The sequence below is a fragment of the Ranitomeya imitator genome, chromosome 3, assembly GCF_032444005.1.
Source record: "Ranitomeya imitator isolate aRanImi1 chromosome 3, aRanImi1.pri, whole genome shotgun sequence".
In the NCBI taxonomy this organism is placed as follows: domain Eukaryota; kingdom Metazoa; phylum Chordata; class Amphibia; order Anura; family Dendrobatidae; genus Ranitomeya; species Ranitomeya imitator.
In genome coordinates, this window is record NC_091284.1 from 90,144,019 (window position 1) to 90,159,630 (window position 15,612).

Below are 15,612 nucleotides of genomic sequence, written 5' to 3' on the forward strand. Positions count from 1 at the left end.
GAAACGCGCGTCGGGGCTGCTCGGTCTGACTACTTCTAAGGACTGATTTGGGTGAGATCTTTTTTCAATGCTAGATTTATATTATATTTTGGGTGTTTATGATGTGACACCTGTAACAGCAATACGTTTTTTAGCCTAATTAAATCCATAGTATCATCAAAAAATTTTCATGATTACAACCACTAGCAACTAGCTGTCACTAAATCAGTGGTCATAACCACAGACACCTAAGGTCCTGCAATGCCTGCACATGAGGAAAGAGACATAGCGAATCAGAAAAACTATACTACATTTTTAATTGGAGGTATTTGCGATTATTATTATTACACTTACTACATATTGGGATAGCATCTTGGAGATGGGAATACCCCTTTAACTTACAAAAACTGTATAGAAAATACTGTATAATGCTTCATCTACACTGGGGGGGGGGGGGGGGCACTGTAGGGCCCTAAGTTATAGTATGGGGCAGGCCTCTCTGTGATCATCAATAGGGGGGGGATCTTTCTATTTTAGAGAGATTGTCCAAAGCAGGCAACCCCTTTAATGCTGGATGTCTGCCAGCTGCAGCTACAGAACCCCTGTGGTCACCACTTAAAGACAAGGTTTTAACAAAGAAAATACTGTACTGTACTGTGAATAATGGAGACAACAAACTATTATTTTAGATTCCCAATAATCCCTTTAAAAGGATACCCTCACAATTGTAAGTCAATCCCTATCTATATAAAGGGGGATAACTTACATATCACTATGAGTCTGACTACTGGGAACCCCCAGAATGGAGCATGCTGGGCCCCTGCTCCATTTATTGTCTATATATTTGTAAAAATACCAAAATAAAGGTACCGTATATACTCGAGTATAAGCCGACCCGAGTATAAGCCGACCCCCCTAATTTTGCCACAAAAAACTGGGAAAACTTATTGACTCGAGTATAAGCCTAGGGTGGAAATGCAGCATTTACCGGTGAATTTAAAAAATAAAAATAGATAATTATTTCCCCATAGCTGTGCCATATAGTGCTCTACACCGTTCATATTTCCCCATAGCTGTGCCCCATATAGTGCTCTGCACCGTTCACTGTGCCCCATAGCTGTGCCATATACGGTGCTCTGCACCGTTCACTGTGCCCCCTAGCTGTGCCATATACGGTGCTCTGCACCGTTCACTGTGCCCCATAGGTGTGCCATATACGATGCTCTGCACCGTTCACTGTGCCCCATAGGTGTGCCATATACGATGCTCTGCACCGTTCACTGTGCCCCATAGGTGTGCCATATACGGTGCTCTGCACCGTTCACTGTGCCCCATAGGTGTGCCATATACGGTGCTCTGCACCGTTCATTGTGCCCCATAGATGTGCCATATACGGTGCTCTGCACCGTTCACTGTGCCCCATAGCTGTGCCATATACGGTGCTCTGCACCGTTCACTGTGCCCCATAGATGTGCTCCATATACGGTGCTCTGCACCGTTCACTGTGCCCCATAGATGTGCCATATACGGTGCTCTGCACCGTTCACTGTGCCCCATAGATGTGCCATATACGGTGCTCTGCACCGTTCACTGTGCCCCATAGCTGTGCCATATACGGTGCTCTGCACCGTTCACTGTGCCCCATAGATGTGCTCCATATACGGTGCTCTGCACCGTTCACTGTGCCCCATAGATGTGCCATATACGGTGCTCTGCACCGTTCACTGTGCCCCATAGCTGTGCCATATACGGTGCTCTGCACCGTTCACTGTGCCCCATAGATGTGCTCCATATACGGTGCTCTGCACCGTTCACTGTGCCCCATAGATGTGCCATATACGGTGCTCTGCACCGTTCACTGTGCCCCATAGCTGTGCCATATACGGTGCTCTGCACCGTTCACTGTGCCCCATAGATGTGCTCCATATACGGTGCTCTGCACCGTTCACTGTGCCCCATAGATGTGCCATATACGGTGCTCTGCACCGTTCACTGTGCCCCATAGATGTGCTCCATATACGGTGCTCTGCACCGTTCACTGTGCCCCATAGATGTGCCATATACGGTGCTCTGCACCGTTCACTGTGCCCCATAGCTGTGCCATATACGGTGCTCTGCACCGTTCACTGTGCCCCATAGATGTGCTCCATATACGGTGCTCTGCACCGTTCACTGTGCCCCATAGATGTGCCATATACGGTGCTCTGCACCGTTCACTGTGCCCCATAGATGTGCCATATACGGTGCTCTGCACCGTTCACTGTGCCCCATAGATGTGCCATATACGGTGCTCTGCACCGTTCACTGTGCCCCATAGATGTGCCATATACGGTGCTCTGCACCGTTCACTGTGCCCCATAGATGTGCCATATACGGTGCTCTGCACCGTTCACTGTGCCCCATAGATGTGCTCCATATACGGTGCTCTGCACCGTTCACTGTGCCCCATAGATGTGCTCCATATACGGTGCTCTGCACCGTTCACTGTGCCCCATAGATGTGCTCCATATACGGTGCTCTGCACCGTTCACTGTGCCCCATAGATGTGCTCCATATACGGTGCTCTGCACCGTTCACTGTGCCCCATAGATGTGCTCCATATACGGTGCTCTGCACCGTTCACTGTGCCCCATAGATGTGCTCCATATACGGTGCTCTGCACCGTTCACTGTGCCCCATAGATGTGCTCCATATACGGTGCTCTGCACCGTTCACTGTGCCCCATAGATGTGCTCCATATACGGTGCTCTGCACCGTTCACTGTGCCCCATAGATGTGCTCCATATACGGTGCTCTGCACCGTTCACTGTGCCCCATAGATGTGCTCCATATACGGTGCTCTGCACCGTTCACTGTGCCCCATAGATGTGCTCCATATACGGTGCTCTGCACCGTTCACTGTGCCCCATAGATGTGCTCCATATACGGTGCTCTGCACCGTTCACTGTGCCCCATAGATGTGCTCCATATACGGTGCCCTGCACCGTTCACTGTGCCCCATAGATGTGCTCCATATACGGTGCCCTGCACCGTTCACTGTGCCCCATAGATGTGCTCCATATACGGTGCTCTGCACCGTTCATTGTGCCCCATAGATGTGCTCCATATACGGTGCTCTGCACCGTTCATTGTGCCCCATAGATGTGCTCCATATACGGTGCCCTGCACCGTTCACTGTGCCCCATAGATGTGCTCCATATACGGTGCCCTGCACCGTTCATTGTGCCCCATAGATGTGCTCCATATACGGTGCTCTGCACCGTTCATTGTGCCCCATAGATGTGCTCCATATACGGTGCCCTGCACCGTTCATTGTGCCCCATAGATGTGCTCCATATACGGTGCTCTGCACCGTTCATTGTGCCCCCTAGCTGTGCCTTATACGGTGCTCTGCACCGTTCATTGTGCCCCCTAGCTGTGCCTTATACGGTGCTCTGCACCGTTCACTGTGCCCCATAGATGCTCCACATTAATCTGTGCTGCCGCTGCTACTGCTGCAATAAAAAAAAAAAAACACATACTCACCTCCCTTGATTGCAGCTCCCGGCGTCTCGTTCCGGCGCCTTCATCTTCCCGGCGTCTCTGCTCTGACTGATCAGGCAGAGGGCGCCGCGCACACTGTATGCGTCATCGCGCCCTTTGACCTGAACAGTCAGAGCGCAGACGCCGGGAAGATGGAGGCGCCGGGAAGATGGAGCGACGCCCGGCGGCTGGAACGTGGACAGGTGAATATAACATACTCACCTAGTCCTGGCGATCCTCGCGCTGTCCCTCTGCCTGGTCTTCGGTGCCGCAGCTTCTTTCTCTATCAGCGGTCACCGGCACCGCTGATTAGAGAAATGAATAAGCGGCTCCGCCCCTATGGGAGGTGGAGCCGCTTATTCATTTCTGTAATGAGCGGTCCCACGTGACCGCTGAAGTGAGGAAGAAGCTGCAGCGCCGAAGCCCGTGGGACGGCAGGGACAGCGCGAGGATCGCTGGGACTAGGTAAGTATGCCTCAGCGCCCTCACCCCCTCACCCGCCGACCCCACCGCTACCGTGACTCGAGTATAAGCCGAGGGGGGCACTTTCAGCCCAAAAATTTGGGCTGAAAATCTCGGCTTATACTCGAGTATATACGGTAAGTTTTTTTTAATATATATATATAATATAACGCTGGGAGCGTCACTCTGTCCGAAGCCTTTATAGACTGCGCAAGCGGCGGCGCAGTCTGGGCCTCACAGAGTGATGCTCCCAGGAGATCGCAGTATGCGTAAGCACTGAACGCACACGCGATCTCCAACAGAGAAGCAGGGACGCGCCAGGAGGATAAGTATAAGCTATATTCACCTGGCCCCGTTCCACCGCTGCGCACCGCCATCTTCCCGGTCCTCGGCCTGTGACCTTCAGTTCAGAGGGCGCGATGACGCGCTTAATGCGCGCCGGCGCCGCCCTCTGACTGAACAGTCACAGCCAGAGGACCGGGAAGATGGCGGCGCGCAGCGGTGGAACGGGGCCAGGTGAATATAGTAAGTGCTGGGGGGCCTGAGCTGGCGGCGATACCGGCACCTGACCCCCACAGCGCGCCGGTGTCCTCGCCTGCTCAGGCCCCCCAGCACTCAGCGCCCAGCGACCATAGGTGAGTATGGTATTTTTTTTTTTTATATATTGCAGCAGCATACGGGGCATATATAATGGAGCATCTTATGGGGCCATAAACCATAATGGAGCATCTTATGGGGCCATAAACCATAATGGAGCATCTTATGGGGTCATAAACCATAATGGAGCAGTGTACGGGGGCATATACTATGGAGCATCTTATGGGGGCCATAAACCATAATGGAGCAGTGTACGGGGGCATATACCATGGAGCATCTTATGGGGGCCATAAACCATAATGGAGCAGTGTACGGGGGTATATACTATGGAGCATCTTATGGGGTCATAAACCATATTGAAGCAGTGTACGGGGGCATATACTATGGAGCATCTTATGGGGGCCATAAACCATAATGGAGCAGTGTACGGGGGCATATACTATGGAGCATCTTATGGGGGCCATAAACCTTTATGGAGCAGTGTACGGGGGCATATACCATGGAGCATCTTATGGGGACCATAAACCTTTATGGAACAGTGTACGGGGGCATATACTATGGAGCATCTTATGGGGGGCCATAAACCTTTATGGAGAAGTGTACGGAGCATATACTATGGATCATCTTATGGGGGCCATAAACCTTTATGGAGCAGTGTACGGGGGCATATACTATGGAGCATCTTATGGGGGCCATCAACCTTTATGGAGCAGCGTATGGGGCATATGGATGGGAGCAGCAAATTAAAGAACGGTGGCGCAGGATGGGAGCAGCACATGACAGAACGGGGGCGCAGGATGAGAGCAGCACATGTCAGAATGGGGGCGCAGGATGGGAGCAGCACATGTCAGAATGGGGGCGCAGGATGGGAGCAGCACATGTCAGAATGGGGGCGCAGGATGGGAGCAGCACATGACAGGATGGGGACGCAGGATGGGTGCAGCACATGTCAGAATGGGGGCGCAGGATGGGAGCAGCACATGACAGGATGGGGGTGCAGGATGGAGCAGCACATGTCAGAATGGCGGCGCAGGATGGGAGCAGCACATGACAGGATGGGGGCGCAGGATGGGAGCAGCACATGTCAGAATGGGGGCGAAGGATGGGAGCAGCACATGACAGGATGGGGGTGCAGGATGGAGCAGCACATGTCAGAATGGGGGTGCAGGATGGGAGCAGCACATGACAGGATGGGGGCGCAGGATGGAGCAGCACATACCAGGATGGAGACCATATACCAATATAAATGCCCGCCTCCCGGGCGTAGAACGGGTTCAATAGCTAGTATATATATATATATATATATATATACTTGTAGATTGTGAGCCTTCGCGGGCAGGGTCCTCATTCCTCCTGTACCAGTTATGACTTGTATTGTTTAAGATTATTGTACTTGTTTTCATTATGTATACCCCTCCTCACATGTAAAGCGCCATGGAACAAATGGCGCTATAACAATAAATAATAATAATAATAATAATATATATATATATAGCACCTTTACTCACCAGATCAATGTTCTTCTCTTGAATGTGATTTAATATAAGAGAAGAGAGAAGACGTTCATCCCACTTCACTGAGGGACTGTCCGGCAGGTCCCTGGAAAAGCATAAATAAAATAGTGATGAGCGACTGTGCTCCGATAAGGTGTTACCCATGCTCGGGTGCTGTGTCACCCATGCTCGGGTGCTGTGTCTTCCCCGTGCTCGGAAAATATGTTTGAGTCCCAACGGTGTTGTGAATTCTGTTTTTGGGCTCCCTCTGGTGGTTACTGATGGTACTGGGTGACTTGTGTTCTCTGCGGTCTCTGGTGTCCACCTGTTCCATCAGGTTATGGGAGTTTCCTATTTAACCTGGCTTTTTTGTAATTTCCTCGCCGGCTATCAATGTAATCAGCGTGTCTTTTTACCTCTGCTCCCTGCATCTGCTATCTTCAGGACAAGCTAAGTTTTGTTTTTCCTGTTCCACGTTTTGCTTAATTTTGGTCTTAGTCCAGCTTGCAGAGATGTGATTCTTTGCTGCTGGTTGCTCTAGTGGGCTGAAATTACTCCTCATGTTCCATGAGTTGGCACATGAGTTCAAGTAATTTCAGGATGGTTTTTTGAAGGGTTTTTCGCTGACCGCGCAGTTCACTTTTGAATCCTCTGCTATCTAGCTTTAGCGGGCCTCATTTTTGCTGAATCTATTTTCATAACTACGTATGTGCTTTCCTCTCATTTCACCGTTATTACATGTGGGGGGCTGCTATTTCTGTGGGGTGTTTCTCTGGAGGCAAGTGAGGTCAGTGTTTCTTCTTATAGGGGAAGTTAATCCTTCGGCTGGCGCGAGACGTCTAGGAATCATCGTAGGCACGTTCCCCGGCTACTGCTAGTTGTGTGTTTAGGTTCAGGATCGCGGTCAGCTCAGGTTCCATCACCCTAGAGCTTGTTTTGTTTTTGTGCTTGTCCTTTTGTGATCCCCTGCCATTGGGATCATGACAGTATAGCCGGCCAGAAAAAATTGGTCATCGTTTTGGCTGAAGTAGGAGGAAAAGTAGTCTGAGGAAGTTTTTTTTTTTTTTTTCCTCCTCAGTGTTTGCTGCCTAGCCTTAATTGCAGCTTGACTGCTTCTTTCCTCCTCTTAATCCTTGAATGGAACTGACCTCAGCTGTTTATCATGGACATCCAGAGTTTGGCTTCCAGCCTGAATAATCTTGCTGCTAAGGTTCAAAATATACAAGATTTTGTTGTACATACGCCTATGTCTGAACCTAGAATTCCTGTCCCAGAGTTTTTTTCTGGAGATAGATCTAGTTTTCTGAATTTTAGGAACAATTGCAAGTTGTTTCTTTCCTTGAAATCTCGCTCCTCTGGAGACCCTGCTCAGCAGGTCAAGATTGTTATATCTTTCCTGCGGGGTGACCCTCAGAATTGGGCATTTGCATTGGCACCAGGGGATCCTGCGTTGCTCAATGTGGATGCGTTTTTTCTGGCATTGGGTTTGCTCTATGAGGAACCTAACCTAGAGATTCAGGCTGAAAAAGCTTTATTGGCTCTCTCTCAGGGGCAAGATGAAGCAGAAATATATTGTCAGAAATTTCGGAAGTGGTCGGTGCTTACTCAGTGGAATGAGTGCGCTCTGGCTGCAAAATTCAGAGATGGCCTTTCTGAGGCCATTAAAGATGTTATGGTGGGGTTCCAGGCGCCTACAGGTCTGAATGAGTCCATGACTATGGCTATTCAGATTGACCGGCGTTTAAGGGAGCGCAAACCTGTGCACCATTTGGCGGTGTCTTCTGAACAGGCACCTGAGATAATGCAATGTGATAGAATTCAGTCCAGAAGTGAACGGCAAAATTATAGGCGGAAAAATGGATTGTGTTTTTATTGTGGTGATTCAGCTCATGTTATATCAGCATGCTCTAAACGCACAAAAAAGGTTGATAAGTCTGTTGCCATTGGTACTTTACAGTCTAAGCTCATTCTGTCTGTGACGCTGATTTGTTCATTATCATCCATTTCCGTCGATGCCTATGTAGATTCAGGCGCTGCCCTGAGTCTTATGGATTGGTCATTTGCCAATCGCTGTGTGTTTAGTCTGGAGCCTCTGGAAGTTCCTTTTCCTTTGAAAGGAATTGACTCTACACCTTTGGCTATGAATAAACCTCAGTACTGGACACAAGTGACCATGCGTATGACTCCCGTTCATCAGGAGGTGATTCGCTTCCTGGTACTGTATAATTTACATGATGTCTTAGTGCTTGGTCTGCCATGGTTACAAACTCATAACCCAGTCCTGGACTGGAAAACAATGTCTGTGTTAAGCTGGGGATGTCAGGGGGTTCATGATGATGCATCTCCGATTTCTATCGCTTCATCTACTCCTTCTGAGGTTCCGGTATTTTTGTCTGATTATCGGGAGGTTTTTGAGGAGCCTAATGTTGTGAATTCTGTGGCTGAGTTCACTTCTGTGGTCACAAGTGGTATTGCAGTCTCTGGGCTTCCTCCCTCAGGTGTTTTGGTGAGCTCGTTGGCTGCCTTGCTATTTAGCTCCACCTGAGTCTGTCTTCCTTGCTCCTTGTCAATGTTCCAGTGTTGGATCTGAGCTACTGCATCTTTCCTTGGGCCTGCTGCTCTGCTAGATAAGTGCTTCTAGTTTGTTTTCTGTTTTTTTTCTGTCCAGCTTGCTATTGTCTTTTGCTGGAAGCTCTGAGAAGCAGAGGGGTGCACCGCCGTGCTGTTAGTTCGGCACGGTGGGTCTTTTGCCCCTTTGCGTGGTTTTCGTTTTAGGGTTTTTTGTAGACTGCATAGTTCTCTTTGCTATCCTCGCTCTGTCTAGAATATCGGGCCTCACTTTGCTGAATCTATTTCATTCCTACGTTTGTCTTTTCATCTTGCTAACAGTCATTATATGTGGGGGGCTGCCTATTCCTTTGGGGTATTTCTCTGAGGTAAGTCAGGCTTGTATTTCTATCTTCAGGCTAGTCAGCTCCTCAGGCAGTGCCGAGTTGCATAGGTAGTTGTTAGGCGCAATCCACTGCTGCTTATAGTTGTGTGAGGATAGATCAGGTACTGCAGTCTACAGAGATTCCACGTCTCAGAGCTCGTCCTATTGTTTTTGGTTATTGCCAGATCTCTGTATGTGCGCTGATTACTGCACGCTGTGTTGCCTGATTGCCAGCCATAACAGCCTAAGCTCAGTTTGCTTCCTCCTCACAGGGATTGCGATTGTGCTATAGATTTGATTCCCGGCAGTAAATTCCCTAAAGGTCGTTTGTTCAATCTGTCAGTGCCAGAGCATACTGCTATGCGGAATTATGTTAAGGAGTCCTTGGAAAAGGGACATATCCGTCCATCTTCGTCCCCTTTGGGAGCAGGTTTTTTTTTTGTGGCCAAAAAAGATGGTTCCTTGAGGCCTTGCATAGATTATCGTCTTTTGAATAAGATTACAGTCAAATATCAGTATCCTTTGCCATTGTTGACTGATTTGTTCGCTCGCATTAAGGGGGCTAAATGGTTCACTAAGATTGATCTTCGGGGTGCGTATAATCTTGTGCGGATAAGGCAGGGTGATGAGTGGAAAACCGCATTTAATACGCCTGAGGGCCATTTCGAGTATTTGGTGATGCCTTTTGGACTTTCTAATGCTCCTTCTGTCTTCCAGTCTTTTATGCACGATATTTTCCGTGAATATCTGGATAAATTTATTATCGTGTATTTGGATGATGTTTTGGTTTTTTCTGATGACTGGGAGTCTCATGTTCAGCAGGTCAGGAAGGTGTTTCAGGTCCTGCGGGCCAATTCTTTGTTTGTAAAGGGTTCTAAATGTCTCTTTGGAGTCCAGAAGATTTCTTTTTTGGGGTATATTTTTTCCCCTTCTACTATTGAGATGGATCCCGTCAAGGTTCAGGCTATTTGTGACTGGACGCAGCCTACATCTCTTAGGAGTCTACAGAAGTTCTTGGGCTTTACTAATTTTTATCGTCGCTTCATAACTAATTTTTCTAGTGTTGTTAAGCCTTTGACGGATTTGACTAAGAAGGGTGCTAATGTTGCTGATTGGTCTCCTGCGGCTGTGGAGGCCTTTCAGGAACTTAAGCGCCGGTTTTCTTCTGCTCCTGTGTTGCGTCAGCCAGATACGTCGCTTCCTTTTCAGGTTGAGGTCGATGCTTCCGAGATCGGAGTGGGGGCGGTTTTGTCACAGAGAAGCTCCGATGGCTCAGTGATGAAGCCATGTGCGTTCTTTTCTAGAAAATTTTCGCCCGCTGAACGGAATTATGATGTTGGTAATCGGGAGCTTTTGGCCATGAAGTGGGCATTTGAGGAGTGGCGTCATTGGCTTGAGGGTGCTAGACATCGTGTGGTGGTCTTGACTGATCACAAAAATCTGATGTACCTTGAGTCTGCCAAGCGTCTGAATCCTAGACAGGCTCGTTGGTCACTGTTTTTCTCCCGTTTCAATTTTGTGGTTTCATACCTGCCAGGTTCAAAGAATGTGAAGGCGGATGCTCTTTCTAGGAGTTTTGTGCCTGACTCCCCTGGAAATTCTGAGCCCACTGGTATCCTTAGGGATGGGGTGATTTTGTCGGCTGTCTCCCCAGACTTGCGACGTGCTTTGCAGGAGTTTCAGGCGGATAAACCTGATCGTTGTCCGCCGGAAAGACTGTTTGTTCCGGATAATTGGACCAGTAGAGTCATCTCCGAGGTCCATTCTTCTGTGTTGGCAGGTCATCCTGGAATATTTGGTACTAGAGACTTGGTGGCCAGGTCTTTTTGGTGGCCTTCCTTGTCGAGGGATGTGCGTTCTTTCGTGCAGTCTTGTGGAGTTTGCGCTCGGGCTAAGCCTTGCTGTTCTCGGGCCAGTGGATTGTTGTTACCTTTGCCTATCCCGAAGAGGCCTTGGACGCACATTTCCATGGACTTTATTTCGGATCTCCCTGTCTCTCAAAAAATGTCCGTCATATGGGTTGTGTGTGACCGCTTTTCTAAGATGGTTCATCTGGTACCCTTGCCTAAGTTACCTTCCTCCTCTGAGTTGGTCCCTCTGTTTTTTCAAAACGTGGTCCGTCTGCATGGCATTCCGGAGAACATCGTTTCTGACAGGGGATCCCAGTTTGTGTCTAGATTTTGGCGGACGTTCTGTGCTAAGATGGGCATTGATTTGTCCTTTTCGTCTGCATTCCATCCTCAGACGAATGGCCAGACGGAACGAACTAATCAGACTCTAGAAACTTATTTAAGGTGTTTTGTTTCTGCTGATCAAGATGACTGGGTTTCCTTTTTGCCGCTTGCCCTTAATAATCGGGCTAGTTCTGCTACCTTGGTGTCTCCTTTCTTTTGTAATTCGGGGTTTCATCCTCGTTTTTCCTCTGGTCAGGTGGAGCCTTCTGACTGTCCTGGAGTGGACATGGTGGTGGATAGGTTGCATCGGATTTGGAATCATGTGGTGGACAATTTGAAGTTGTCCCAGGAGAGGGCTCAGCAGTTTGCTAATCGCCGTCGCCGCGTTGGTCCTCGACTTCTTGTTGGGGACTTGGTGTGGTTGTCTTCTCGTTTTGTTCCTATGAAGGTCTCTTCTCCTAAGTTCAAGCCTCGGTTCATCGGTCCCTATAGGATCTTGGAAATTCTTAACCCTGTGTCGTTTCGTTTGGATCTCCCGGCATCGTTTGCTATTCATAATGTTTCCATCGGTCGTTGTTGCGGAAGTATGAGGTACCTGTCGTTCCTTCGCTTGAGCCTCCTGCTCCGGTGCTGGTGGAGGGTGAATTGGAGTATGTTGTGGAGAAGATCTTGGATTCTCGTGTTTCCAGACGGAAACTCCAGTATTTGGTCAAGTGGAAGGGTTATGGTCAGGAGGATAATTCTTGGGTGATTGCTTCTGATGTTCATGCTGCCGATTTGGTCCGTGCTTTTCATAGGGCTCATCCTGGTCGCCCTGGTGGTTCTCATGAGGGTTCGGTGACCCCTCCTCAAGGGGGGGGGTACTGTTGTGAGTTCTGTTTTTGGGCTCCCTCTGGTGGTTACTGATGGTACTGGGTGACTTGTGTTCTCTGCGGTCTCTGGTGTCCACCTGTTCCATCAGGTTATGGGAGTTTCCTATTTAACCTGGCTTTTTTGTAATTTCCTCGCCGGCTATCAATGTAATCAGCGTGTCTTTTTACCTCTGCTCCCTGCGTCTGCTATCTTCAGGACAAGCTAAGTTTTGTTTTTCCTGTTCCACGTTTTGCTTAATTTTTGTCTTAGTCCAGCTTGCAGAGATGTGATTCTTTGCTGCTGGTTGCTCTAGTGGGCTGAAATTACTCCTCATGTTCCATGAGTTGGCACATGAGTTCAAGTAATTTCAGGATGGTTTTTTGAAGGGTTTTTCGCTGACCGCGCAGTTCACTTTTGTATCCTCTGCTATCTAGCTTTAGCGGGCCTCATTTTTGCTGAATCTATTTTCATAACTACGTATGTGCTTTCCTCTCATTTCACCGTTATTACATGTGGGGGGCTGCTATTTCTGTGGGGTGTTTCTCTGGAGGCAAGTGAGGTCAGTGTTTCTTCTTATAGGGGAAGTTAATCCTTCGGCTGGCGCGAGACGTCTAGGAATCATCGTAGGCACGTTCCCCGGCTACTGCTAGTTGTGTGTTTAGGTTCAGGATCGCGGTCAGCTCAGGTTCCATCACCCTAGAGCTTGTTTTGTTTTTGTGCTTGTCCTTTTGTGATCCCCTGCCATTGGGATCATGACAGTATAGCCGGCCAGAAAAAATTGGTCATCGTTTTGGCTGAAGTAGGAGGAAAAGTAGTCTGAGGAAGTTTTTTTTTTTTTTTCCTCCTCAGTGTTTGCTGCCTAGCCTTAATTGCAGCTTGACTGCTTCTTTCCTCCTCTTAATCCTTGAATGGAACTGACCTCAGCTGTTTATCATGGACATCCAGAGTTTGGCTTCCAGCCTGAATAATCTTGCTGCTAAGGTTCAAAATATACAAGATTTTGTTGTACATACGCCTATGTCTGAACCTAGAATTCCTGTCCCAGAGTTTTTTTCTGGAGATAGATCTAGTTTTCTGAATTTTAGGAACAATTGCAAGTTGTTTCTTTCCTTGAAATCTCGCTCCTCTGGAGACCCTGCTCAGCAGGTCAAGATTGTTATATCTTTCCTGCGGGGTGACCCTCAGAATTGGGCATTTGCATTGGCACCAGGGGATCCTGCGTTGCTCAATGTGGATGCGTTTTTTCTGGCATTGGGTTTGCTCTATGAGGAACCTAACCTAGAGATTCAGGCTGAAAAAGCTTTATTGGCTCTCTCTCAGGGGCAAGATGAAGCAGAAATATATTGTCAGAAATTTCGGAAGTGGTCGGTGCTTACTCAGTGGAATGAGTGCGCTCTGGCTGCAAAATTCAGAGATGGCCTTTCTGAGGCCATTAAAGATGTTATGGTGGGGTTCCAGGCGCCTACAGGTCTGAATGAGTCCATGACTATGGCTATTCAGATTGACCGGCGTTTAAGGGAGCGCAAACCTGTGCACCATTTGGCGGTGTCTTCTGAACAGGCACCTGAGATAATGCAATGTGATAGAATTCAGTCCAGAAGTGAACGGCAAAATTATAGGCGGAAAAATGGATTGTGTTTTTATTGTGGTGATTCAGCTCATGTTATATCAGCATGCTCTAAACGCACAAAAAAGGTTGATAAGTCTGTTGCCATTGGTACTTTACAGTCTAAGCTCATTCTGTCTGTGACGCTGATTTGTTCATTATCATCCATTTCCGTCGATGCCTATGTAGATTCAGGCGCTGCCCTGAGTCTTATGGATTGGTCATTTGCCAATCGCTGTGTGTTTAGTCTGGAGCCTCTGGAAGTTCCTTTTCCTTTGAAAGGAATTGACTCTACACCTTTGGCTATGAATAAACCTCAGTACTGGACACAAGTGACCATGCGTATGACTCCCGTTCATCAGGAGGTGATTCGCTTCCTGGTACTGTATAATTTACATGATGTCTTAGTGCTTGGTCTGCCATGGTTACAAACTCATAACCCAGTCCTGGACTGGAAAACAATGTCTGTGTTAAGCTGGGGATGTCAGGGGGTTCATGATGATGCATCTCCGATTTCTATCGCTTCATCTACTCCTTCTGAGGTTCCGGTATTTTTGTCTGATTATCGGGAGGTTTTTGAGGAGCCTAATGTTGTGAATTCTGTGGCTGAGTTCACTTCTGTGGTCACAAGTGGTATTGCAGTCTCTGGGCTTCCTCCCTCAGGTGTTTTGGTGAGCTCGTTGGCTGCCTTGCTATTTAGCTCCACCTGAGTCTGTCTTCCTTGCTCCTTGTCAATGTTCCAGTGTTGGATCTGAGCTACTGCATCTTTCCTTGGGCCTGCTGCTCTGCTAGATAAGTGCTTCTAGTTTGTTTTCTGTTTTTTTTCTGTCCAGCTTGCTATTGTCTTTTGCTGGAAGCTCTGAGAAGCAGAGGGGTGCACCGCCGTGCTGTTAGTTCGGCACGGTGGGTCTTTTGCCCCTTTGCGTGGTTTTCGTTTTAGGGTTTTTTGTAGACTGCATAGTTCTCTTTGCTATCCTCGCTCTGTCTAGAATATCGGGCCTCACTTTGCTGAATCTATTTCATTCCTACGTTTGTCTTTTCATCTTGCTAACAGTCATTATATGTGGGGGGCTGCCTATTCCTTTGGGGTATTTCTCTGAGGTAAGTCAGGCTTGTATTTCTATCTTCAGGCTAGTCAGCTCCTCAGGCAGTGCCGAGTTGCATAGGTAGTTGTTAGGCGCAATCCACTGCTGCTTATAGTTGTGTGAGGATAGATCAGGTACTGCAGTCTACAGAGATTCCACGTCTCAGAGCTCGTCCTATTGTTTTTGGTTATTGCCAGATCTCTGTATGTGCGCTGATTACTGCACGCTGTGTTGCCTGATTGCCAGCCATAACAGCCTAAGCTCAGTTTGCTTCCTCCTCACAGGGATTGCGATTGTGCTATAGATTTGATTCCCGGCAGTAAATTCCCTAAAGGTCGTTTGTTCAATCTGTCAGTGCCAGAGCATACTGCTATGCGGAATTATGTTAAGGAGTCCTTGGAAAAGGGACATATCCGTCCATCTTCGTCCCCTTTGGGAGCAGGTTTTTTTTTTGTGGCCAAAAAAGATGGTTCCTTGAGGCCTTGCATAGATTATCGTCTTTTGAATAAGATTACAGTCAAATATCAGTATCCTTTGCCATTGTTGACTGATTTGTTCGCTCGCATTAAGGGGGCTAAATGGTTCACTAAGATTGATCTTCGGGGTGCGTATAATCTTGTGCGGATAAGGCAGGGTGATGAGTGGAAAACCGCATTTAATACGCCTGAGGGCCATTTCGAGTATTTGGTGATGCCTTTTGGACTTTCTAATGCTCCTTCTGTCTTCCAGTCTTTTATGCACGATATTTTCCGTGAATATCTGGATAAATTTATTATCGTGTATTTGGATGATGTTTTGGTTTTTTCTGATGACTGGGAGTCTCATGTTCAGCAGGTCAGGAAGGTGTTTCAGGTCCTGCGGGCCAATTCTTTGTTTGTAAAGGGTTCTAAATGTCTCTTTGGAGTCCAGA

General features: G+C 48.0%; 1 protein-coding gene across 1 annotated transcript in view; it reads right to left on the reverse strand.

Moving 5' to 3' along the window:
* PIGL (phosphatidylinositol glycan anchor biosynthesis class L) overlaps positions 1-15,612 on the reverse strand; it is a 207,325-nt gene that overhangs the window by 42,158 nt on the left and 149,555 nt on the right. The window contains exon 3 of the mRNA XM_069761105.1: positions 6,069-6,159. Coding sequence (XP_069617206.1) covers positions 6,069-6,159 — 91 coding nt within the window. The remainder of the gene's footprint in view (positions 1-6,068; positions 6,160-15,612) is intronic.